Source organism: Watersipora subatra, chromosome 8 (genome assembly GCF_963576615.1).
Source record: "Watersipora subatra chromosome 8, tzWatSuba1.1, whole genome shotgun sequence".
Lineage (NCBI taxonomy): Eukaryota > Metazoa > Bryozoa > Gymnolaemata > Cheilostomatida > Watersiporidae > Watersipora > Watersipora subatra.
Genome location: NC_088715.1, coordinates 24455464 through 24483043, shown reverse-complemented (window position 1 = coordinate 24483043; position 27580 = coordinate 24455464). Strand labels below are relative to the sequence as shown.

General features: G+C 34.1%; 1 protein-coding gene across 3 annotated transcripts; it reads left to right on the top strand.

Moving 5' to 3' along the window:
* The first annotated feature begins 3059 nt into the window (after window positions 1-3059).
* On the top strand, window positions 3060-27580 carry LOC137401626 (tripartite motif-containing protein 2-like). Of its 3 annotated transcripts, none has more exons than XM_068088065.1 (9): window positions 3060-3172; window positions 7087-7247; window positions 9598-9787; window positions 20069-20246; window positions 21324-21525; window positions 22257-22453; window positions 22960-23236; window positions 25761-26438; window positions 27057-27580. In XM_068088065.1, the coding sequence occupies exons 2-9, from the start codon at window positions 7178-7180 to the stop codon at window positions 27203-27205; spliced, it is 1941 nt and encodes a 646-aa protein (XP_067944166.1). In that variant the 5' UTR covers window positions 3060-3172; window positions 7087-7177; the 3' UTR covers window positions 27206-27580. The 3 variants fall into 3 exon arrangements, with proteins under 3 accessions (XP_067944166.1, XP_067944168.1, XP_067944167.1); XM_068088066.1 differs by having other exon boundaries at window positions 3069-3172; window positions 7092-7247; XM_068088067.1 differs by lacking the exon at window positions 7087-7247.

Here is a 27580-nt window from a genome sequence, read left to right as displayed (position 1 = left end):
ATAAATAACGATATTTAATTCAAACAAATAGGGAAAAGTTAAAATAAAAATGAGGCAAAGTTTTAACAAAATTTGTGTTCTATTTAGAAATTATTGAGCTAGTGCATTTTAAACAGCATGAAACTAATAACACGATTTTAAACTTAAATGAAAAGTAGAATACTTAAAAGTATTATATAAACTAGTAATTTATATAATAAGTAAAACAGAGTGATGGTTAGCAGGTCTGAATATAGTGTCTTAGTACTCACAATCAATGCAAAAAGTTTCATGCATGCAAGTTGTTATAAACTTTAAAATGGACATGGGCAAGAGCATGGGCACGGGGACAGGCATGGGGACAGGTACAGGCATGAGCGTGAGATGGGCACGGGCGTGGACATAGATGTGAGTGTGGGAATGGGCACGGGCATGGGTGTTGATATTGGCATGGGTGTGGGCATGAACGTGGGTGTTAGCGTGGGCGTGGGTGTGGGAGTGGGAGTGGGCATGGGCATGGGCATGAGCATGGGCATGGGTATGGGCATGGGCATGAGCATGGGCATGAGCATGTGCATGGGTATGGGCATGGGCATGGGCATGTGCATGGGCATGGGCATGGGCATGGACAGGAGCATGGGTATTGCACCGTGTATAACTATTCATAAAGTTTTAAATAAGTACAATGGAATCTTTGTTTATAAAATTGATTTTTTCTGTAAGCCATTTTATACGTAGAAATTTCCGAAGTAAAAATGCATAATACCACAAAAATGTTCTAATCCATGACAAGCATCCACAAAGTTGAGTAATGATATTTGTATAAATCATAAAAACATCTAATGGTTAAAACATCTGGCAAATACCTGCGAGAGTTATATTAAAGCATAATAAATAAATAAGTGCACACAGAACGGAAAAATAACAGAAAGATAACAAATAAAAACTATGTATGTTTGTTCACTTCTGTTTACTTCGCAGGAAGTGGGAGGATGGCAATCATGAGAGGTAAGTGTTGTACTGGTGTCTTGGTTTTGTTTTGCTCATAATAAATGTTTTGAGAAAGTAAGTAGAAAGATTTATTTACATCAACATGAATTGAAAAACTGCATGTCATTATACAGAAAAAATTAAATTTTAATTTTTAGGAACTACAGTTGTCCTACTCTGTATGTGATATATGATAACTCCAAATAATACAAAAATTGGAGGAGGCAAGCAACTGTTGATAACTGAAAGAAATTGTAATGTATGAAAAAAGAGGACACAATACATTCAAAACATACACAGACAAATTCGGAATGAACACACAGAGTAAAATTTGAAATTTCTTCTTTGCTTTTTGTTTTTATGTCTGTTTTTTTTTCAAACAATCAAAACACGCAGGCTAAAAATTAAAAGGCTTTTTTCTTTTTGTATCTAAAAACATATTTCATAAGTCAAAAGAATATTTCCACGGAAAGACATTTTGTTACTTGGAAATTTTGTGTCTTTTATAAGTGCATAAGTAGAGTAGATATTACACTGTACTAAATGATCATAACTTCTGTAGATTAATTCTACAGCTACTATAAACTATGACATATAATTGATACTTCACACTTTTATCTGCAGGTCACGGAGAAGGACATAATTGACGTAAAATCAATATGTTTTCAACCAAATATGTCTCATCATGTCAATAGTTCTATTACTGACATATTGAGTGAGTCACTCTTTTAATGCCTAGATCCAAGTAACCTAAACTCAGGTGTTTGATTGGACCAAAAGCTAGCCAATCAGAGTAGCCCATCATGAGTGTCTCAACCACAAAGTTGGCTATTGTTCAAACAATAAGATTTTATTTCCAGACTGGTGATCATATTTCAATTTGAGCTCATCACGTTTATCCCATTGCATCCTCATTAACTTTAAGGACTCCAAAAGTGCCCAGTCTTTTTGATAATCAGCCAATTGGCAACATTGCTCTACCTACTCATTTTCTATAAAACAAATAAAATTTTTAATTTATTTCTAAATATATAAATTTTTAAAAATTAAATATATAAGTTATTCCAACTGATTATTATTAAAGGTTGTTTGACTTTATTAAAAAACTGTCTATAAAACGATAATAGTGTGATACTTAATAAAATTCTTTTTGTGTAACCAGGTTTGCCAAATTAATCTTTCTCATCCTGCGATCGAAAGCATTTAGTTTCAGAAATTTGGCTTATTAAATAACTGTGTGAAAAGTTCCATTATTTTCCATTTATAGGTGTTTGAAAATGTATAAAAGTGACTCACTAGCAAAAAGGTACCTCAATTACAATGCAATATGAGATGCTGTATGGCTTAAAGGTGAACTCGCACAAAACGTTAGTAGATTATATTAAAAAGTGTCAGTATTTTTCTATCATTTGCAATTGTTTTTATGTTTGAGGTGATCTGACTGTCAGGATGTTTCAAGATTAAAATCACAAAACTCGATCGTGATTAAAAAACTAAGGTCAAGAGAAAGTGCAATTATGACATCTACATGTATACTTGCAAAGGGACTGACAGAATAGAGACATGTAAAACTTGAACGCAATAGCTGATAATTATTATCTATAGCAATGATAGTAACAAGTGACACCATTTCAGACGTATTTTTCTTCTGAGCATTTTAACCACGATCAAATTGTGTCATTTTTAATCCTAAAACATTCTGGCAGTTAAGTCATTTCAAACATTAAAAATGATCACAAATAGTAAAAAAATGTCATACTTTCTGTAAAAACTTACTAACATTTGTGCAAGTTCATCGTCACGCATCTTTCATTGTGACGTTGATTGTGACATTCAGAGGTAACCAACTACTATGAGCTCTGTTTGCTCTTCAAATCAACTTCACCAGGAACAGTATAGATGAGAGGATTGCCTGGGAACATGATTGATGCATATTGATATCAAATTAATCAGTAAATTTACATAAAATGAGGCTAACTCATTGTTAGGCGCATTCTATCAGTTGCGTTGCGAGAGATCGATGACAACACATTTTGTAATTCTCATTGACTGATTTGCATTTTCAGATACATTTCTTCTAGTCATTGGCAAAAGTTTGGAAGTGGTCGTCGTGTTTTGAATTAGTGCGTCATTTGTTTGTGAAGTGTTTGAGTGTAATTTGGCGAGAGAAGAAGATCGTATCGCAGAGCTCTAGAAAAAACAGGTATGATTAGTACAAGTAAATATGTTTTTTAGGGTAGGCGTTTATTCAGCCACTACAGCTAGAGTTTTGTGAAAAGGAAAAATCAAATTAAAGGTTTGCTGAATTATATAATGCGCAATTTAAACAACTAATGATGTTAGGATTAATCTTTACTATAAAAAATAAAAGGCATTGTATGGGATTCGAACTCGCAAACACAATTGCAGTTGACCCAGGAACCAACCACTGCGCCCAACATTTGGCTTTCCCTGCTAAAGAATTATTGTGTAGATACTTGATGATCTCTCACAGTACACCAGACTGTGTGGATGCTAGTGTATTATAATAATTCAGCTTTTATGTTGTGGAATTATTGTGTACATACTTATAATAAGGGTCGTGCCATCTGAAGCTATGAGATCAGGAAATAAGAACGCTTTCAATAGGATTTGAACTCATGACTTTCAGCTTGATAGACTGATACTCTACTACCTTTTACCATTGGAATAACCGTGCACAAAATCATTACACCTTATGATCTGTCATGGTGCTCTGGACTGCCAGTGGACTAGTAAAAAATAATAGCTGTTCCCTCTCTCCACGGTCTACATCCAATGATACTGTAAACTAGATAACATGTGCTGTCAAAACATCCCATGTACCCGCCTAAATAATATTAATGGTTTAACACCTCTTCTTTATGTTAATATAATTACTGTATACTGGTATAACTAGCAACTAGGTTAACTCAAACTATGCCTAGTAACCAGCTTTCATGCCTCTTCTAACAAGAGCAGTGTGTTGAATTTTCTGAAATGGCTGTTGTTACTACAGGCTGTTAAAGTGCTAGGGCAAACTTAAAAGTTTAAAATAATTTGGTCTTTAGGCAAAATTTTAGAATTTAGTTCACTTTAGGCAAAACGAGTGAAGGCCTCAACTCTATATTTTGTGAGTTTTTCAGTTTGTTGATTTCATGCTTAAATGAGGCCTACAGATCTGTCATGCTTTCTGGAAAAAATTATCTAAATAGAAAAACGGGCAGAATATGGCAGCTTGCCCGCCTCTCTGTCATGGGCAGACCATGACAGAGAGGTGCTCAAAGACTGTCATTTTAAAAAGGTCTCAAAACTGTCTTAAAAGGTTAAAAGTCATGATTGGTCACAGAGCTGGTTATTGTTTAGCTGTAGTTACTGGTTTAGAATAGTTCTTTTAATAACATTCAAGTCATTACATAACAAGAACTTTGATTCATTTAGTTTAGTAGTTGTCTGTCTGTCTGGTAAAAAAATTTTTCTTAATTTGTACCAACCTTTTTTACTTCTATAAAAACTCTTTCTAAAGGCACTTTAAATATAACTGGAGTCAGCAAAGCTGAAGTACCATAAACCTTCTGTAACATGATCCAACTATCAGATAAATTCATCTAAACATTAAGAATTTATGTTAAGTATTGACCTTGACGTATAAAGAAAGCTAACAAAGTTGATTTAGTTTAAATTCTCATTGGAGACGTGCGCTTGTCTTATCTTATATAAAATTACCGTAATCTTCAACTCTAAATTAAATAAAAGTGATAGGAAAAAAGAGAAAAGCCATTGATACAAACCAATAATACTACAGACATACTGTTTAGTCATTCAACAAGTACATGTAAGTTAAGTTTTTTCTTACTTGAAGGGCTCAAGTGGTGAGTTGGGAGAGAGCTTGGAATGGATTAAGCAGTTAAAACGTGTTTTACTGTTTGCATAACGTCAAATCCCTATAACATAAATGTTATTGAAAAAGATTATTTATATTGTAAGGGAGGGCGTCTACTGTATTTAGTTCTATGGTAATTCGTGAATAATTTGCAAAGCTTCTATTTTACAGCAAGTTGTTCCAAAAACTAATAGAGATGTTAACCTTTAGCATCTCTCAACGTCATCGTCACCAATTCTTGAAACTTGAACTCTAAATTATTATCATTCTTGAATTTTAATCAACACATTTTAAACACTTTATATTCTAAAACTAAATTTTTAACTGAAAGTTTAAAAAATTTGTTTTGAGGGTTTTTCCACAAGAAAGAAGAACAGTGTTTTGAGAGTGATCTGTATTGCACTGTGTAGGTGTATAGAATGACTCACTGTTAAGGCGAATAGGTCAGAGGAATGAAGGGGTAGGTGGCCTCTTCCGAACTTCAACTATAAAAAGGTGTAGGCAGAACTAGCATGAATCGATTGTGCAGTGTCATATTCAGGACAAACCGCTTTTTCTCACCTTATCACCTCCTATTAACTAAGATGACTTTTGTTAAAGGTAAAAACTTACCAAAACAGTGAAAACAAATAGAGCCACATGCAACAAAAAAAAAGTTTTTTAGAGAAAATGAAGCGGGACGAGTTTACCAGAAATTATATTCTTAGCTATATATTTTTTCATAGTTTAAAAAATACTATGTTTATGGCTACTTACTGTATTTTTTAGTCAATGAGTTATTGCATCATTGGCGTGGCTGTCTGATTTAAATAGCGGTCAAAGTTTAACACATATATCTTAGATATATTATGACCATGAACCACACTATTAAATACTGTCTTAGACCTAACTTGTATTCATGTAAACTAGTTTATCAGAATAAACCCAGAACATCTAAGGGTTTCACAGACATTGCCATACTAATGTGAACTCATGTCATAAACATCCGTTAGATCTAGACTAATCAAATATTCAGTTAAGAGTCAAGGTAACTGTTGACTGGAGTTGAAGTTGGAGTGAACTGAGCATTTGAAGTATTTTGCGTTATCTTATAGATATTCATTACTTTTAAAACGATTCTATTTACCTGAAATTATGATCATAATCTTGTTGATAAGATTAACTCTTGATAACACTTAGTGGGCATGAGCAGTTGGACAACAATTTCTACTACTGCAGCTAATTTAATTTTAGCTGTTTATACTTCTATGTCTGCAAAAAGTTTGCCTTGAGGGTGATGAAATCACATACATTGACACGAGAAGACAACTCTTTTTTATGATCTAATTTCAAGTACAACAGCTTGCTTACAACATAAAATGAAAAAATGTTTAAATCTGTATCTGAATATTACTAATGAGGCTGAAGCAAAAATATCTCAATTTAGCAATTTTCTTAAAAGATACACTACGAAGACCCGGTTGAAATAATAAGCATAAAGTTACCTTTGGGAAGTGTTGGGCTGGAATGAAATTGCTTTTTTGCTAATAGTCGTTATTTCTCATGATGTTTTATTAGAAAAAAAATTTGTAACTTGTCCAAATGAAAGATACAATACAACAAATGGGAATCTTGGAAAACAACAAAAACACACAATTATAGAACATAAAAAAAAACAATTTACTTATAGTTAGGAATGGAAGCAGGAACTTCCAATCAGAAATTTACAATCAACCATGAGTGCTTCCTTATCCAAAATATAACATCTAATGTATATAGATAGTCAAATGATGCCTAAACCTGCAATCTTAATAATTTCTGTACCTTATTTAGTGATTTGTCACCCTGAATCATTTATTTTAAAACTGATGACTGCTTTTAACTATCTCTGTACCTATACTTTCACTTCAAGTTCTGTTGTTGAAGCTCACTATCCTTTAGCTAATACATAAGATTGCTAGCGCATGAAATGGATGTACAATTAGGAATTGAATTCTATTTGCATCGATCAGCAAGGACAACATAGAATAAGTACTTGTATGTTTTTTGCATCCCAAAACAATGTTTAAGGAAGTAAATAACTTCAAATGTACTAGCTAATTTGGCTGTAGCGTTTCTCGTTTGTAAACTGCGCTGAGTTGACCCAGAGAAAAAATAAAGGCTGGCTTTTTGTCTTAAGATGACACCATGAGAACATGCTTCATTGCCTCATAAGAATTCCCGCAAAGACTATTTTTAATGCAAATTATTTTGTTTAGCGTAGAAAGCCATAAAAGGAAACCAGCTTCCTCCGTGGCATTTGAGGTGGCATCATAATGAGCTACCATCTTTGATTACTACATTAAGCACATGATCTGGGTGTGGAGACATGCCAGAATTCCTAACATTGGTGTGGCACCTATTAACATTCAGAGCATAGGTAAGATATTGTTTTACGGTGAAGCTCGCAGGGATTACGCCCAAAGTTATATATGAACAGATAAGTAGATTACCTATTCATATAACACAGAGTCCTTTGACACCTTCAACACTTGTAAGAATAAATCATGATTAATTTTGTTGCTTGAATCTTTCAACAACATGTAACAACAACTATGGGGCTTTGGTGCGGCATTCTTTGTGTTTTCTATATCTGAATAGACTATCTTAATGTCTGGCGTTGCACGGGTGATAAAATAAGTGTTTATTTCTGTGTAATTCATACTGTACCGGCTGCAGTGCCTACTACAGCTCTATACTGATTGCAATAGTCTGATTGCCCATGTGACTTTAAGCATTTTTCTTCTTGCCAATAATTCTAGCATAATGCTAGCTGAAGTGTCTAGCCTGAAGCCATGAAAGACTGACAGGTGTAATACATATGTGAACAGTTCATTCTAAAGTATAAACGGTTGGCCAGCATAGTGTATTGCATAATGTTTGTTTGCAGAACTTGAGGTTGTAAGTTCAAATCCAGTGCACAGTAGATTTTTCATTCCGAAAACTATGTTACTATGACTAGACAGACAGACCGACAAAAAACAAATAGCAACCATTGAGATTTATATGAATGAATAGATATATATGAACTGTTATCAGAGATCTACGCTGTTTAAAACAAATTAAACCATGAAACAAAAAATTAATCATTGAGTAATAACATAAAGTTATGCAGATTGGAAAAAAAACAGGTTTTACATAAAGCTGCTTCATAATGTGAATTGGTAAAGTGTTGGTGTTTGATACAAGGTGTAGAGGTTTTTCTGGGGAAGTAGCAATTTAATAAATGGTTAGTAAGTTTACTAATGAATACCGATGAACAATCTCTTTTCTTTTTTTAATAATGCCATGGTGCGTATTCATGTGTTCGTGTCTGTCTGTTTGTCTGTGTAAACGCTATGTGTTCCCCATTTTCCACGTTTCCGTGCCTTTTGCCAATTACCTAAAAATATTTGGTTTCAAAACATCCTCTGGTTCTTGAGAACCAGACTCTAAAACACCCACCTTTAGACTATCAGACTGAAAATGACTGCTAATATCACTTAAAACTAAATAGTTTCCTAGAGCTTATCAAGCTCTTGTGGTACAGGTTCAGGGTTAAGAAACAGTCCAAAAAATATATATTATTTACTTAAGAACGATTTAGAAGTTTTTAAACTTAACTTCATCTTTTAACTTTAACTTACTGTAAAACCTCTAACTGAATGCCACCTCTATTTAAACACCACCTCTATTTAACCGTCACTATGAAAAAGGGTTGAAAAATATAGTGCCACCCTTCAATTGAACGCCACCTCCACTTAACAGCCACTACAAAAAAAGGTTTGAAAAATAAATTGCTATGGCATTCAAATAGAGGTAGTTATCTGTTACACACCAACTTCTATAATAAATGATGGACCACATCATTGCTCTGTGAGTTAAATGAAGATTAACAGATCAGCCTATCAACTTAATGGGCTTGATCTGGTAATCGATGCTTGGTGACCAGGTTTGTTACATAGTAATTGAGTTGCCTACTATATCTTACCAGCATTAAGTATTGATAAAGATCTTAGGCTCCGTTTTATAAAGATCTATTGTAGCAACATTTGCATAGTCATTGTCAATAATACCTCTATGACTCAATGTTATCTTATTATTATTTAAGCTACACCTTACGTTTATCTCAAGCACATGTCCTATTCAATTAAATAATTCAAAAAACTCTTCTATACAACCTCTCAAAAGATGGTTCTGTTCCACCAAGAAATGGTACATAACTGTAGGATTCCGATTGTTTCAGCAACTCCTAACTTGCTCAGCAGCATGGAGCTGTAAATATCTGGCTGTTTCAGCAACTTATGGCTTGCACAGCAGCGTAGAACTGTAGATACATGGCTGTTTCAGCAACTTATGACTTGCACAGCCGCGTAGAACTGTAGATATCTGAATGTTTCAGCAACTAATGATATGCTAAGCTGCTTATGACATTAGATCGTACAGTGTTTCAGCAACTCTAAACTTACTGAGCAGCATATACCTAACTGTAGAACCTGACTGTGTCCGCCACATGAACTGTTTTAACAGTTCTTTACTAGATAAGCTGCATATAACAGTAAATTTCTGATTATTTTAGCAACCCATGTATTGCTTAGTTGGTTATATCTAAAGATTTCCAACTGTTTCAACAACTCGTGACTTGCAAAATTGGATATGGCTGTAAATCTGTGACTGTTTCAGCAATACATAGTTTGCTGAACACACATGTTGTAGGTATACTGTTATGCAAAGCCCTTCTTCCATTACAGGAATGGAAACTGAAAAAAGAGTGGAAGAAGGAAATGTGAACAACAATGGTGAAGATTGTTGTGGCTATTGCTATGAAACTGTTGATTACATGATAGATCCAAGGGTGCTTCCATGCTGCCATGTTTTTTGTCTGCCATGTCTGCAGGCTGACCTTCTCAAGAACAAGATTCTGGAGTGTCATGTTTGCAAGTAAGTTTAGTAGCAAGTACTAGGAGGTGCTACCCAACACAATCAGCCTTTAGCAGAGAGATACATATAGAGAATATTGTATGGCATACCTACACTGCTCGGTCATATCATTATATCTAAGTTATAATTGATTGCTGTCAGCTCGTCTGTTCTCTTTCTCTTTTGCAAACCTAGCTTTATTCTTTGACTAGATGAGTGGTCGGCACTGTTTGGGTAAAAAAAATAATTGCCAAATGAATTTGACTAACTTACCTGGTAAGCTAGTAACTTAAGCTAGATAATAAGAGCCATGCATGAAGCCAGCTTGATATTCATTGTGATTAATAATCAAGAGTAGGGATCAAGCGTGCTAGCTGATAACCAATAATATTTTCCCAAGTGCTTTAAGTGTGCTAATTTTAATCGATGTAATAAGCATGCGCACTATTATCCATGGTCATGGCCAGGTGGACATGTAGTTTAGTTGGTTAGCTCGCCTGTCTGCAGACTTAGTGATTCAGAGTTCAGATCTAGTGCAAAGTAGATTTTGCGCTCTTAAAACTTCATCGTTATAACTGGGCAAATGAATGACAGATGGCAGTCGACACACATAGGCTGAGATTTATATACATAGATTGGCACAAATATTCTCAGGCTTTGCAAGGTGGCTGATTAGCACAGTTAGTTAGAGTGTCAGTTGGCAAACACATATTGGTAAATTGACATATTTGGAAACATTTTGGTCATCTCAGTAATTGCATGTTAGATTTTTTAGAACTTTGTTAAAGTTGCAATCACATAAGTACTGTTGCAGCTTATTGAGGTTCTTCAATATCTTGGCTTTCAAATGAGCCATTGTTGACATGGTGAGACAGGCATTGGTTGGTGTTTATAGGATTTCCCCAGAGCTCTACCACAGAAATGTTCAACGGTATAGGCTCGCCAATTACGATGTCACAATTTTCATATTCAGTTTTGTGTGCTCTTACCACTTATTTATCAACCACGATAATGACGCAAATGGCAGGCGATGGTAGGATAACTCCAGAAAACCAATGAAGATGACAAAGGAATCAGCTCATTAGCTGTCATTAGCTCTCTATGTACAGATTATTTCTATGAATAGCTCAGATTCCAAGCACCATACTAGGTTTTTCCGATTATATTATGCACTAGCCTTTCCTTTTCATTGTGATGAGGAAGGGCACAACTGAGGCTAATTAATTTCAAGCATTGCATGATCTCGTGAGAGTGCAATTTACATATAGTCTATGGGCCACGCCACTGCAGGTCACAATTTAATCAATGTGATTTCATTACCTTTATCAACGACAGTATATTTATTGAAGCATAATCATATTTAGAAAGCAACATGGAAAGTGATACGAATTCTTCAGATAATAATACTACTACAACAGCAACTACTTCCACAATCACCCAAAATGTATTAACCCAGAACATGTGTTTGTATTGGTCGGGTGTTAGCACGATCCCGGGCATTGTTGATGATCTAGAATCCTAGTTTATTATTAGCGCTCTCTGGGTTTAAATACACCGATTGTCACAGAAAAGTTCAGTGTCAATGGCAGAGAAAGGGATTGACGACCTATGGTTAAATGCTAACTGTGATATCACATTGTATGATTGTGGAAACTACAACCAAGTGTTTTTTATGCAGGATATACTTTTGACACCCTGTTTTTCATAGTTCTATCATTCTTTGTGTATTGAATATAGACTGATTCAAAAGCCAAGACTCTGAAATACTGAAATATATGATAAAAGTACTGACATAATTGATGCGTTTTAAAACAACGATTGTTGTAACACCAAAATAAAATCACCTCAAACATCAAAAACAATCGCAGATGATAGAAAAATATTGAAACTTTTAAATAATATCTATTAGAATTTTGTACAAGTTTACCTTTAAGATAGCTTTGATTTAATATTAAAACTGGTAAAGGTAGATCACCTCTAAATTGTTTAAGTTAATACAAAAAATCTTTACTGTTGCTAATTTAATTAGCAACAGCTGTAATTAGCCTAATTACAGCAATAAATAACTTTATAGACCATGTAAACAGTGTAATGTGGCAACAATAACCATAGCAACGTAATAATAGCAACAGTGTAATGTGAGCTCAAAAATTTCTTAGCCTGAGAGCTGAATGGGGTTCTGTGGAATGTAAGATTTTCCCTGGCTGCATAGAGATATTTATTTGAAATGACGTCTTTTTTAAACCAATCGGCAATATTGCTTCTCCTACTTTTTTTTACTGTTTATATAAGAGATGACAATCCCTTATTGATAGTACAAGTTAACTTTTTACGTGAATTCACAGGTTTATTTATGGAAACACAATTTATTTGCATTTCAGGATATTCAGTTAACCTTGATTTTATACAAAGGTTATATGCAAATAGGTATTTGGGGTTTGGCTGCCAAGGTAAGCAGTAATATGTGTATCACTACTAATCCTTCTAAACCCATGGTTTCCATGACAATTATTTGCATAAAACCTTTTTACATAGAGATAAGATCTGTTTTGAAAATGATCGCAATCATGATGGTAGGGATAACTGAGCCAAAAACTGAGGAAAACGAGATACCCTAGGACACTTATGTATTCGCCTCATCTAACTTTCGCGTTTTTGCGGAGTCATCCTCTCACGAAAATTTCATGTGCGAAACTAAACTATCATAACGAACGAGCGAAAACGCGAAATTAAATAGCTTTGTTCATTGATAGTCCAAGAAACAAATAGCAGCAAACGATCAAATTGCATTATCGACCTCGACCACACCATTCTACCTGTGGTTCACGATTACAAACTAGTCCCAAATTGATTTTTTTCTTATCGGTGAACTGAACCTGAGGAATCTAATTATGTTTGTTCCACTGCATTTATTTTAATCTCTATATTTTCGCACTCATCAGAGCTGCGAAATTAAGTTGCCGCAAAATTTTACTCTGTATTCTACTCACGAAACTCAATACTAGCAAAATATAAGTGTCCTAGGGTAGTGAAATAATAGTCATTAAGAAAGTGGGTAAGAGAGGATAATTCTTTGACTGAAATACAATTAATAAATAGTTTTCACCAATATGCCATCATATGTACATGATCACGCTGACAAACATTGATTGATTGGATGAGCAAACAACATCAAATGAAAAATATTGAAGAGGTTTACACTTTAATGATTTATCTTCCCTATAAGCATTGCTATCTGGTTTAGATATTAAAACCATTATGCCATTTGTTAAGTTTAGCAATTTGTCAAGCAACATTTGCATATAGAAATCGATTGCGTCTGTCACTATGGTAAACTTTTCTGTTTATTAAGCAAATATTCGCTGCCGCTAGTTTTAAATTTTTGTCAACACGTTGACAAGCTCATAACTCTCAGGCTTATTTCATTTACAGTAACTTGTTGCTATCTAGTAGTTTAGTTTTTGTGGTTTCTGTACTTTGCTGGGTAAAAAATATTCATTACAAATTAAAAAGAATAAATATCAGATAAACATAGATACATAATTCTCTCCCATAATCTGAAACAGTGCGATCTACCTGCGAGCATTCTTATGGTAGCTTTTGTCAGCATTCTCTGTTTCCCCATTGCAAGATGTGAAGCCTAATAGTACTAACTGCTTGTGACACCTGTCATCATGCCTCTTAAATGACCTTGACTCTAAAAATCGTCTAATCATCTAAAAAGTGACTATGAATTTATTAGTTTCTGTGTCACAGGTTTTCATTTTTTGCGGGGATGGGGAGGGGGGCTCCCGTCTCGACTGACAGCTAATGTATTGGTGTGCTTTTGCCAGTTTCTTTCTTTACAGATGATGTAATTTCTACTTAAAGATCAACATCCAAATAAAGAAGTGAAACAGCTGGCAAAAATTATATTCTTCACCAAAATAACCATTAGTAATTTCTATAGGCAATTAGAGTAAATAACAATTTGTACTGTATCCTTCCGACACCCATACCAATGCTATTAGTAAGCACTCAATTAATCGTAAGCACTCAATTAATCGTAAGCACTCAAATTATCGTAAGCACTCAATTAATCATAAGCACTCAATTAATTGCAAGCACTCAATTAACCGTAAGCACTCAATTAATCGTAAGCACTCAATTAATCGTAAGCACTCAATTAATCGTAAGCACTCAAATTATCCTAAGCACTCAATTAACCGTAAGCACTCAATTAATCGTAAGCACTCAATTAATCGTAAGCACTCAAATTATCGTAAGCACTCAATTAATCATAAGCACTCAATTAATCGTAAGCACTCAATTAATTGCAAGCACTCAATTAACCGTAAGCACTCAATTAATCGTAAGCACTCAATTAATCGTAAGCACTCAATAAGTGATTACGATTAATGAAAAAGGAACTTTATTAGATATGATTTTATTGGTTTCTGTTTTGCAGGATTTTATTCTATGAAAAGGGCTCCAGTGTCCATTAACCACAAAAAATTAAGGGTTTCTGTATTACTTATAGGTATCGAAATGAAGTTTTGTGTGAGATTCCTTAAAAATCAAGAATGACGTCTGCTTAGTTTACTGCAAGCAAAAGCTGTACATGTTTTTAGAAGCATTGTTGTACAAACATTGGCTCTGTGATATTGACTAGGCATTTTTACTTTTGTGGCAAGTGAACATCGATGACTGGAGACATGTACAGTTGCAGAGAGCAATTTAAAGTTGGATTTTATTCCTGTCACCACCAATGCTGTTTGTTGAGAATTGAACCTCAACCTGCTGTTGCATGTCAGGCTTTCTAGACCACTAAACAATCTTTTACAAGTAGATTGTTATTATACCTCATGCGAGTGAACATGGTTTTACTTGGTAAAACCATGTTCACTCAACCCATAAATCTATAAGCTGGCTGAAGGCAACTTGTAGCACTTGACTTAAATTATGATATAAGATTTCCTTTGTACTCAAATCTCTGAGTGCAGTTTTACTCTGTATTCTTTCTTCCTTCCCCTTTCCTCTTCCCTGTCAGGCTTGAGTTTATAGATGTGCATAAATCAGTGTCAGAAGCTAGACATGTTTTTAAGGTGTAAAATGTTACAAGAAGTATTTCCTTCAAACATAAATATTAATGTCTTATTTTTAAGGGCATGGGGTGGTTATTGAATCCATGCAGTTAGGTGATTATTTTAATATCAATCCAGGATTTAGATGTTCTTGAAAACTTTTGCCACCAGCCCAGTTTTTAGTTTAATGTATTTCTGAAGCATGCTAAAAACCATATGTTATAAACTACTTATTAAAGCTGTAAGTTTGTCATCTTGAACAAAATTAACTTTGCTATATTTATGCCATATAGATACCGGATCCTTCAAGTTGAATTTGCAAAATTTTAAACCTAATTTCTACACAATTTAGCTTGTTTAAGAATGGTGCTTCTGCACCACCCTTAGGTTTCGTCTCTAGACATTCTGAGCTAAGTTAATTACCAAACAGGGAAAATGATCAATTGAATAGCTATAAATGAGTTTGCTATTTATAAGTGTTTCTGTTAGTGACAAGGACAAACGGGTGGTTGGGGCCAACGCTATCGTTAGTTTTCTAGTAAGAGTGTTTCTGACAGTGACAGTGATAAACAAGTGATTGGGGCCAACAATATTGTTTGCTACTTAAGAGTGCGTCCAATAATGGCAGTGATGAACAAGCGATTGGAGCCGACACTATTTCTAGTTTGCTACTTGAAGGTGTTTCTTATGGTGACAGTGATGAACAGGTGATTGAAGCCAACACTATTGTTAGCTTGCTTTTTAACAGTGCTTCCAATACTGACAGTGATAAGCAAGTGGTTGGAACAGACACTATAAATAAGTTTGCTACTCAAAAGTGCTTATGATAATGACAGTGACAAACAAGTGGTTGGGGTGGAGTCGACACTCTTTATGAATATTAGAATTAAAATGCAATATATGCATGCTCTTGTCAGAAGCCATTCAACTCTAACTTACAACCTTGATGAGAGGTTTCCACTAGTTCAAAGGAATGTAAGCAAGTTTAGCTATATCCAACGCCTAACGAATGGTTGCAACCTGACAGCTGTTGAGTTGCTGTATCTATTAACAATAATAAAGTTTGCCAGCTAAGGTTTCAGCCTGCAAAAGTCGCATAAAGTCGTTAATTTGTAACCTATAATTTATAATCTATTATTTGTAATCTATAGTATTTAGTTGATAATCGTAATGGATAATCAATAATTAATGGTGTATAGCCTATCATCTAATGCCTATAATATGTGACCAATAGCCGATAATCTTAAGATAGGATTCTATAGTCTACTGTCTGTGGCTCATGCTCTATAGTCTATATATTCTATAGCTGATATTTTATATTTAATATTTTACAGAATATAATATTCTATATTATGGAACTAAAGGAGTGCTCAGCGTTGCACAAATAATAAAACAAGCTTTTAGCACAGAAAGTTAATTTGTAATAAACATGTAAAAAATTTACCATTCTAACTTATAAATGAGGTGCTTGTTTATTTCTCGGTTTGCTATAATTTTAATTAAGTTTATGCCATATATGCATATATTTATAGCATTTTGGAGAAGTCTGGGCATGTATTTTTTTTAGTACACGGGCAGTATCCTGTGTCATTAAAGATCCAGAGGCGTAATAAGTATGTTCACAATGATTCCGTATTATGGCAAATTGGCTGCATGGCGTAGTGTTTAGCACATCTGTCTGCAGAAAACAGTGTTTTTGAGTTTCATTCCAATGTAACGTGTTTTTTTTATTCCTAGCAAGCACTGCAAGCAAAACTGGACATACAACAGATCAACAAACCCCCAAACATTAGATTTATATAAATAAATAGAATATTCTATATTTTATTACTCATAGTTGATAGAGGTTTTATGTTTTTTAGATAAAGAAGGCTAAAAGTCTCAGAACACTGAGGTTGTTTCTATGATACCTGTATAATGTATTTTGTTCTTCCTGCTAGATTGGTGCTAGTTTCACATGTGCTATTTTTGGTCATGCGTGTTTTGCTGCACGTCTAACAACACTTTAAAACCTATAATATGACATGTAATAGAGTTCTCGACTCACAGGGTCACTGAGGTTAGTGTGAATACCTCACAATAGTAGAAAAATTGTGATAGATTGTATGGTGAAACAAGATTAGCGCTGTGTATAAAAACTGAGTGAAAGAAACCCTATTTTGAGAGAGTATACTAACACCTTTTAATGAGGATCTCAGGCCAAACTTTTCAACAATTATTAATAAATTAAATATCAAACATTAAATATTAAATAGTAAATATTAAATATTAAATATTTGTTGGTTGTGGTCATTGAGTACCTGTTGCATAAAAGGCATATTCATTAACTGCTAAAATTGTGTTGCTATGGTTATTTCCCAGTCTTTTAACAAAAACAGTAATTAGCAATTGATAGCTTACCGCTGACAGTGACGTATAGAGGACAACTCCAAGTTTGTGACACGGCATGTGAGGTCAACATGTACAACCATTAATGCTTTTTCAATTGGCTATGTTTGAAATTGTATGAAAGTTAGATGTACATTCCATAAGAATGTTGAGAGTAGTCTAAAGACACTCACAGTAACTGTCTGTAATTTGATGCTAAGAACTGAACTGTCCTAACAGCTCAGCTTATATTACAAAGATGCCTTGAATGGAGTTTTAGTACTAGCTCCCGCAGCTTTAGTGCTGTGGTGCTATGGTTAGTACTCGGGCTTATGGTCAGAAGGTCAGTGGTTCAAATCACACAAAGATCATGGTGCTGTAAAGACGGTTGTTTTCACTTGCGCTCAACAAACTATTAATATTAGTACAGTTGACCCTCATCATACGGGACCCTCGTGGTACCCTCGTCAGTTACCTAAAGTTACTTTAGGTAACTGTAGTTACCTACAGTAACTTTAGTGTATTTAGTGGTTATGATCTGCAATACATTGAAAAGTTACGATGTACTATGTGCAGTATGAACTGCAGGGAGTTCTTATTGTACTTTTGAGGCAGACGTGGAAAACAAATATTGAATTTCACTTTAAGGAATTTAGCTTACTAAACACATACTTAGTGCTAAGTTTTAGTATGTATTTATAACTATTTTACTAAAGTTCAACTTTCAACTTCAACTTTCAACTTCAACTAAATTTTATTATCTGTTTTTGGCTTTGTTTTCACACTAACTAATAATAAATAACGCTGAACTGAGCGTGATTGAGCAGCGTATTTTTTTTTCATTTCTCATTAGAGGGATTTTTTTGAAGAATAGCGTATTGACGCATTGGTTATTCCAACATATTTAGTACACTGAGTGCCAAATGTGAATTGTGAGAGACATTTTCGTATACAGAGAAATGATCATGTTTCCGTTATAAAAAGGCGAAAAATCATTGTGTCTTGAATCGTAGGGAGAAGAAATCATATAACATGGTCATCGTGATCCGAGTGTGCACTGCACCAGACCTCACAGTAAACAGGAAAAGAGCCTTATTTAAAAGCAGCACCAAGCATGATGTCAATGCAATTAGCATACTACAGAGTAACCCAGAGTCATCTTCGCAGGAACTAGAAGTCTTGCGAAGTACTGCATTTTTACAATTCTGTTGTTCGTCAATAAAATGTGTCGATCAAGTAACTCATTAAAGTAAAGATGTTAATTAGTTTAGTAAATATTGATGTTGATGCGATCTAACAATAGAGTAAAATTCCTAAATTTGAGATCACAGACAACGCGTTTTACGAGTGATAACATTTATTACGACCTAGGTAAAAACGGTGATTAGCCTGATGATTGGCTAATAAAACGATCTTATATTTATTGCTTGTGGACCTTTTTTAGATGTATCACTCGTTACGTCACGAATGAAGCACCCGCTCGAATCTGAGCTTTTTAAAAGATGGCCTCATTCAAATGAATATATCTCTGAACAGGGTTAATCTACAAAGAAAAAAATGACATCAAATTGTAGCTGACGTTTTAGCCTTTTATTGGTCTTAATTTTATTAAATCGACCTTTTGACGCAACCACATCTTTAAGGTTTATGTCAATGCTATTAGCATACTACAATTATGTTTCAGTGGTTAGCGCACTGGCATATAATCAGTAGGTCTGTGGTTTCAACACCACAAGGACACAATGACCAGATATACACTGTTATACACTTGTTACTCTCTTCCTGTAATCTATGGTTTTATACCAGATGTAATTAGTACCTCGTAACCTTGCTGGAGCTGTAATCATTTAAAGGAAACAAGTCAAGGCTGAGCATACGTTTGGCAATATTAATTTATGTTGAAGCAGCCTCACCCTTTCCTGGTTTGCCGCAACCATTTTTGGAATTTGTTTCTTAAGCTAATTACATGTAAAAGAATGTCACAGAATAGTTCCGTTAGCTTAACCAATCATGTCTGTTTTTACCACCTCATTTTGAGTACTGTATTATTCAAGGTCTTTATGTTTCTATAACTAAACATAGGTCAAAGGTCACACACATGATAGGGTACACTTATATATATAGTTGTGATTATAAAGGGAGGGTATTGCGATGAACATACCTTAATTCATTTTTACCACGATAACATAAAATCATTCCTCTGAGGTTTTATTTTGGCTATCAAAATTGTGGTCATTCAATTATGAGTACCAACAGATATGATATGTACTCATTAACACAGCTGTCTTGTTGACTAAAAACCAACAAAATGCAGCACTATTTTTCTTATATTGAGCACCCTTTCCTTAGTCAGCTCTGGTGTTGGCTCGGATGGCTGAAAGTAGTAAAGCTATTTTTCCATTTTCTTATTTTATGCAAAACTCAAAGAAAAGATTCCAAATTGTAAGTTACTAAAGTGATAGTCATAGATTCTTTAGCATAGGCTACTAGTGAAGCGCTTATAAGAAATTTAATATACTTCATGTATCACCTGTTCTTCACTAGAGCTTTAGCAATGTAAACTAACAAAATAACATTTTAAAACTTGCTTTCTAGTTTTGGAATGGAATAAAGCAATTTACATAATTTGCAATAGAGTAGTTATTTTCAATAAAAAAATATACAAATTCTTTTTTAACTCCCTTTTAGAACAAGTTGTGGTTGAAACTCGAATATGGACTGCAGTTAGTAACAAGCTATTTATAGACATCGACAAGGCTTTTAAAGTTCAATTGTACAAAAAACTGAAGCAAAAACTAATCTAGGTTCATATAACACCAAGTTTCTTTACTTGTACCTATCATGGTTTTTTCAAACTCAATTTCTTTCACAGACGAAGTCTGGAAGATGTAGAAGTGAATCAACTAGAAAAAGTGGAAAAGTTGGTTCTGTCAGATTCAACAGAAGACGACTCTCCACCCCTCTACTGTGACATTTGTAAAGCGGAGCAAGAGCTGGCTATCACCTTCTGTGTTGACTGCGGAAAGAAAATGTGTCTCAAACATGATGAGGTAGGCTGTAGTTTGGTCAAGTAAATCAAAATTGAGAAATAGCAAGATAAACATTGATAAGTATGAGGTTTCTTCTCTTAACGACTCGGAGTTATGGCGACATTTTAAAAATCATAGAAAGTTGTTAACAAATACGCTTTAAAAAGTTATATGAAACAACAAATATGTTTAGGTCCTAAAATCAATAAAGCAACCAAGAATATATAGATATTAGACATGTATGCTAGCAAGGACATTGTTTTATTCATTGAGTATATCTGGTGAGTGTATCTTATGAGCGTATCTGGTGAGTGTATCTGGTGGGTGTATCTGGTGAGTTTATCTGGTGAGTGTATCTGGTGAGTGTATCTGGTGAGTGTATCTGGTGAGTGTATCTGGTGAGTGTATCTGGTGAGTGTTACATCTATATGTTATACAGCTACTTATTCTCTGTACTTTATCAACACACCTGACAATCTCTTACAGCACACTAGACTGTCAGGATACTAGACTTAAATAATTTCAGTAACATGGAAAAACTTACTAGACGTTTGGCAAAAGCCTACTTACAAATAAACAGATAAATGAATCTACCTGCTTTCTGACTTAATCAAGAAAGAACTCACACAAACTTTTAGTAGATTATATCAGAAAGTTTTGGTATTTTTCTATAACTTCCCATTGTTTTGAGGTTTTAATTTATTTGACCGCCAAGATGTTTTAAGATTAAATTTGACAAACCTTGATGCCAATTAAATAGCTTAGAAGCAAAATATGTGCGAAATGACATCCCTAGTTGCTAATGCGTTGAAGTTGTTGCAGCGTGATGCATCTCTATTCTGTCTGTCTCTTCGGAACTATAGATGCCATATTTGCACTTTTGCCTATTCGCAAGTTTTGTCAAGTTTAATCATGAAACATCCTGAAAGTCATATCACCTCAAACATCAAAAACAATCGCAAGTGCTAGACAAATAACCAAACTTTCTGATAAAATCTACTTGTATTGTGTGTAAGTTAATCTTTAACCCCTCCTATTAGTGTTTAATAAAAAATAACCCTTTTTACTTCTTTTTTACACATGTAGACCTCTTTTTAGCACCATGATGAGTACCAGAAGCTGTTTGCTCGGTACGAACACAAAAAGGTCAGCGAAGAGGAATATAAGGCAGCGCCAGGTCGTTATGAAGTTCAGCACTGCTCCAAGCACAAGGAAGAAGAGTTGAAAAAAGCCTGCATAAACTGCATGAAGACTTTCTGTTACGGATGTGATACGGAGAAAAAATGTTCTGCAATCAAAGGTTGAACATCGTTTACACCAGATGGTCCTACGTGGAACGTAACTTTTGGTTCTATCAATTTAAATTGTATTTGAGTAATTTGTAGCTTTGCTTAAAGAGACCATTTCGTTAGAAGCCTTTTGTCATAGATATTTGAGATATGACTGATATTGGTATACTGTGTAAATTTAAGAGACCATTTCTTCCCAAGTCACTTTTATAGATACAAAAATCAGGGCTTAAACTTTTGTGCTGTTTGATTCTAAGAGACCATTATATCTTAAGTCATTTGTTATAGATATGAGTGGCTTAGGCTTTTGTACTGTTTAAGTCAAAGACACCCTTTTATCTTAAGCCATTTTTCATACATATAAAAGACTGAGCTTAAATTTTGGTGCTTTTCAATTTTAAGAAATCAGTTTTTCCGGAGTCATTTTTCATAAATATTCAAGAGATGACCTACATGTAGTTTGTCTAAAACACAGAAAGTAGAAAAAAAATATTTATGGTGTCTACTTCAAAACTTTTTTGAGTAGACCATTCGAGCATTGCTCTGTTTGTAAAAGTAACATGTTAGATTTTGGTCTAAAGTGCAAGTTAGTAAATTTTTTTTTTTTAAGCCAGAGTTAAGGAAAAGTAAACAGGTTTCCTAATTTCAACAACGCGTTTTGCCACCTCAGCTTTGGAAATGGATAAATAAGATTTATGATAAAGCAGAGTGCCAGTATTTCAAATGACTGTATCTGTTGCAGACAGTGCCCACGAGTTGGAAGAAATAAGTGATTTAAGTGAAAAGTTCAAAGGTCAGCTGAGTAAAGTTATGAACCAGTTGTCATCAAAGGTCGCTGATGTTTACAGCCTTGAGCAGGAAACAAGTGCTCGTCGACAAGAGGTCAACAACAAAACCAATGAGATGAATGAACAAATTGACAGAGTCCTAGAGGAGCAGGTAGAGGCCTATAAACTTATTCATAAAATAAAATTGTTTGGACGCTCGATGGCTCACTTTTGGACAAATGCCAAAAAATCCAGGGCATCATAGAAAGAATGCTAAACACAAGCCATCACATGATAGATTTTTGAAACAGATGACAGCAATGATATCTCATATCAAATTACCCTTTAAAAGCAGCATTAAAAATGTCATAGTCACTTGAGTTTGGCTGCAATTTTAGTTTATAATATGTTTCCGGAAAAAAAGAAATATTTAAGCAAAATGGTGCAGAACTTTTCATAAATTTTGATTGATTCTGTTTTACTTTTCAAAAGGTCAATCACATTTTTATGGTGTCGGTAAAAAAATTAATAAACATAATAACATCTTGTAGAATCTTGTATGATAAAATGCAATATAATATTATATAAAATAAATTATTGTATTATAAAATAACACAATATATTAAAATATTTAAAAAAGGCAATATACAAAGAGTGAAATACAAAAGCATTTTACAGATTGCCATGCTGAAACAAAAAGCAACATTGCTGAAAGAGCAAGTCAAGGTTTACAGAGAAGAGAGTGATGCTGCCGTGGGAGAATTTATAGAAACTTTACATAAAAGGAAGGCAGCTCTCAGCAGCCTCTGGAAGATGAGCAACAAAGCCTTGACCAACAAACACGATGTCGACATCATCCAATCATACAAGAAGATGATGGAAGAGATCCTGACAGCAGCAAACATGGAACTTGGCAATTGCCAGCTTCCTGTTGGCAAGATGCTCATAGCTACAGGTATTTTTTTGAAAACATGAACATGACACGGTGGCACAAGTCAATCAAAGGCAAAACATTTGCGCAAAAATTTTGTTCTTGGTATTTCTACATACCTGTTATTGTTGCAAATAATGTCATAAAATATGAATACTTCGTTTTTCAAAACACTTATAATTACATAAATTTTGTAAATTAGTTTTACTTTTATAGAGAAGAATCAAAAAAGCATTTTTAAGTTCTGCTAAAACCACTATGGCACCATCAATTCAAGCATCTTTTTCTAAACATGTCAACTTCAGCCATGTTATATTAGAAGAAAGTTGTAGATGTTTTCAATCTGCTGCAAATGTTATGAAGAAAATGATTGTGTCTACAAGGATGTTAACGAAATTTTTTGTTTCTAATTTTAGATACAAGCTGGCGCTTGTTGTTGACTTTGGTTGATTAATGATAGTTCTTTATTATTGCTACCAAGTAGCAAATCACATAGTGCACAAAGTGTGCTTCCATAGATTTTATTAGAACAAATTCTAAGCCACTGGCCTTTAATGATTGTTAGCTTTGTATCTCAACATATCTTTATATTAGTATGGCTGTAATTGAAATATTTTACAATTTTCACCGTTCAAACCTCAAGTTATTGGTTTAAATTTTTGAGAGCACTCAAAATATATTTAAATGTGAAAGAAAATAGTACTTACAAAATCAAAATTTCAATATTAACTCCTCACCATGAAATAGGTATTTGGAAGTGCATACACAAAGAAAAAGGATAACTGTAGCCTATTACCTTACAGGTTGAGGTGGAATAGTTTGAAATGATACTGTGGATGACAGACATGACATCTGTTTTTAAAGATGAACTTGCCCTAAGTTTTAGTTGATCTTAACGGAAAGAATCAGTTTTTTATATCGTTTGCAATTAATTTAATTTGAGGTCATCTGAAAGCCTGGATGTTTCAAGAGTACATTTAATTACATTTGATCATGGTTAAAACACTCAGATTCAAACGATAGTGAAACACGATTGTGACCTCAAAGTTGGAAAGAGACTGGATAGAATAAAGAAGTGTAACCCTGTAACTTGAACGCAGTATTCGATATCAACTATAGCAACGATTGAAAATAGTGATGTCTTTTCATCACATGAATTTTTTCTGAGTATTTCCTGAATTTTAATCTATAAACATCCTGGCAATCAGATCACCTCAAAGATCAATAACAATCACAAACGATAGAAAAATACCTATACTTTCTGGTAAAAAGTGTGCTAAATCTTGCATCTTGTCATCTTGACCATTATTTTCTTTTGAGCATTCTAATCGTGATCAACCTGTGTCGATTTCAATCTTGTAAATCCGGTACATTCTGACAAAATCTAGTGCAAATTCAACTTGAAATTTTGACCTTCACCAAAGCAAAAAAATTAGATTAGTCTACCATTGAATAAGTCTTGACCTCAGGATGTTAGGATAAGCAATACATAAAATAAAACAGCCACACTTGTTATCTACTTCAACCATGCATTTACAAGTAGTGTCTGTTAGTTGTGAGAAACAGCATTTGGCTAATTAGTTTAGCTGACTGAACCACAATTAGTTTGCTGCTGCATAGTTTTGGAGCACCTGGAGCCCACACTAGTAACTTTGACACATTTTTGTTCCTGTCACATACGAAACATTGACACCAAACTGGCAAACAAAACAGGTGCATTAATTTTTTTTGTCGTCTATTAATCACTAATTAAAAATAAAACTGACACTTTCTATACTTGCTTGCGACAAGTTGTCAGAAAGCTTTCAAAAATGGCTGCAATGTTTTTATCATAATTACAGTAATACAAGTTTTACTATAATAAGAACCGAGGGCCGTCCCTTTCTTCATCTGTTTGAAACCACACTAAGAGCATCTAGAGAAAAGATTACCTTGCAGACGGATCGAACCCAGGGCATCAGATTCAAAAGAAAGCACACTACCATTACACCACAATCATACTAGTAGTAGCAACTAGTAGCTTGTGCTACTAGTAGTAGCCACATAAAGGAAATAGTCTTAACTTTTTGTCAAAGGGTAATCGAAGAAAAAAAGTAAATCATTCCGATCAAAGGACATCTAGTTCTGTGCATTTGGGTGTCTATATGTCGGTGTGCATAGTTTTATAGTCTAGTTTTGTTGTTGTCACATTAATGCATTGAGTGAGAGAACTCTGCTATACTATTTTAAACCGACTTTATTTCTGTAAAACCTCAGTATATATCAGTAAAAAAATGTATCAATCAACTTCTACGGGAGATTAGAAATAACTATGAATTCAGTTTCATCTGGCAAAACAGCATATTTGTATTTTATTTAATTCACTTATCAAAACGTAAATGTTGTTGTTTACAACTGCAATTGCTGACTCAATTATGTCATCATTATGCCAGGTTTTCATCCTGGTCTACTTCACCTAAGTACTCTCATTTTACATGTGAATGACCAACTAGAAAAACAGTTATTATTTAAATTTCTGCAAGTGGAAAAACTTTATTAACTTTTTCAGAAGAGTCCACAAGTTTAAGACTTCAACTCCAAGACAGTATTCCGCAGCGATTGGATCTTCAAATAAAAGAAAAGAAACCAGTCGGCCATTGCGCTAGTGTGCTCTGCGTCTCTTCTCAGAGTCTCCTCTGCGGCAAGAACAGTTCCATCAGCATGCTAGACAGCACTGACTTTAAAACTGTTATATTGCTGTCAAACAGTTCAAATGTGAACGGAGTAGCCCCGCACAAGCAGGGATATCTCGCGTTTCATTGGGAGAACAGCAAAAACTACATCGTACTCTACTCCAAACAACTAAAATTTTTAATGCTTTTTGGAGAGTTCTTTCGGTCGACTGATAAATATTCACAGCTTTGTACGGTTCAAGGTAAAGTCGTAGCTGTGGATCCAGATGAGAAACGTCTTAACGTCTACAACGAAAAAGGAGAGTTCATGTTTCACACAAAACTTGTCAATGACAAGCGTCCTTGGGGAGTTCAGGGCACCCCCGATGGAAATGTGCTCATTTCAGACTTTGGCGGTGGGTGTGTCAGGAAGTATCGATTAGTTGCTGGCAGCGAAAGACCTGTCTGGGTGTCACACAGCATCTTGGCACCTGTTGGAATAGCGGTTGATTTATCCGGACTCATCTTTGTGGCCAGTTACAGTGGAAAGAGGATTTATGTTCTCTCTCCTGAAGGTAAGACAAATCAACCAGACTTTTGTATTAGACAAAAAAATTTAACTTCGTGGTTTTAGAGAAAGTAGCAAAAAGTTTTAAAAGCTGAATTTTTAAAAATAATTTTATTTTTCAAATAATAACTGTTTAAAAAACGTGTTGAAAAAACAGCTCAAAAAACGCAAAAACAAAAAAAATGTTTCTAAAAGTTTTTTATTTGATATTTTGCTGCTAAAATAGAATTGCCTAAAATTAAACCAAAAAAAGTTCAAAGATTTATCTAAAAATAAACTAGAAAATTGAAAAAATTTGTTATTTGCTTGATATAAATTTCATTTATTCGATGTAAAATATTTTATTAATAGTTTACTAATAACAAATAAATAAATTTTTTTCAAAGTAAGTTTTTATACCAATTTTTTGCTGGCAGTGATTGGTTCTATCAAACAATCAGTGCCAGCTTTGGCGTTATGTGACACACACTGTCAAACATTTACACCCCAAAACAGCCAAAATATTTAGCTTTTCAAAACATGCTTTAGGCTGCTGTAGAGCGGGTGGTGACAACTTAGCATTCCCTATTGTTGCACCTATCTTTAAAGATATTTTCTTGGTTTTTAAATACTTGTTTTACTTTAGGAGTGAAACTGAAAGAGCTGACACACCCGATGCTACAGAGTGTTGAAGAGGTCTATGATATCGCGATCAGCGGAGACAAGGTTAATTTAGCCTGTGGCACAAAAGGTGTGCTACAATTCAAAATGATGTTTGATGCTCTGGTTCACTAAAAACAATAAAGGATCGGCAACCAAGCAAACAAAAAACTATAAAGAGAACCTTGGCTAAATGCAATATCTTAAATAATTAAACTGACAGATAACGAAAGACATATATGATTTTTTTCGCTCTTTCTGGTGTTGGGAATTTTTACTATCGACGATTTGTTAAATAAAACAATAATCAGTAACTTTAATTTTTTTGAAAAAATATTATTTGTTATATTTTTATTACACTGCAGTTTTTAGTACCTATGTAATATTCAATACGCTTTTAATGTTTATATCTTACATTTATTGTTCAGGCAGCAAGCGAACAATTAAATGCTTAGTTTATATTGGCTGTGACCAAATGAATACAGCATCAAAATGCTAGTATGGCAAGTA

Coding starts and splice junctions, on each gene's coding strand:
- LOC137401626 (XM_068088065.1), top strand. CDS start 7,178: ATGATCTGGGTGTGGAGACATGCCAGAATTCCTAACATTGGTGTGGCA. Junction 7,248..9,597: donor TATTAACATTCAGAGCATAG/GTAAGATATTGT, acceptor CTTCCATTACAG/GAATGGAAACTGAAAAAAGA. Junction 9,788..20,068: donor CTGGAGTGTCATGTTTGCAA/GTAAGTTTAGTA, acceptor TTTCTTTCACAG/ACGAAGTCTGGAAGATGTAG.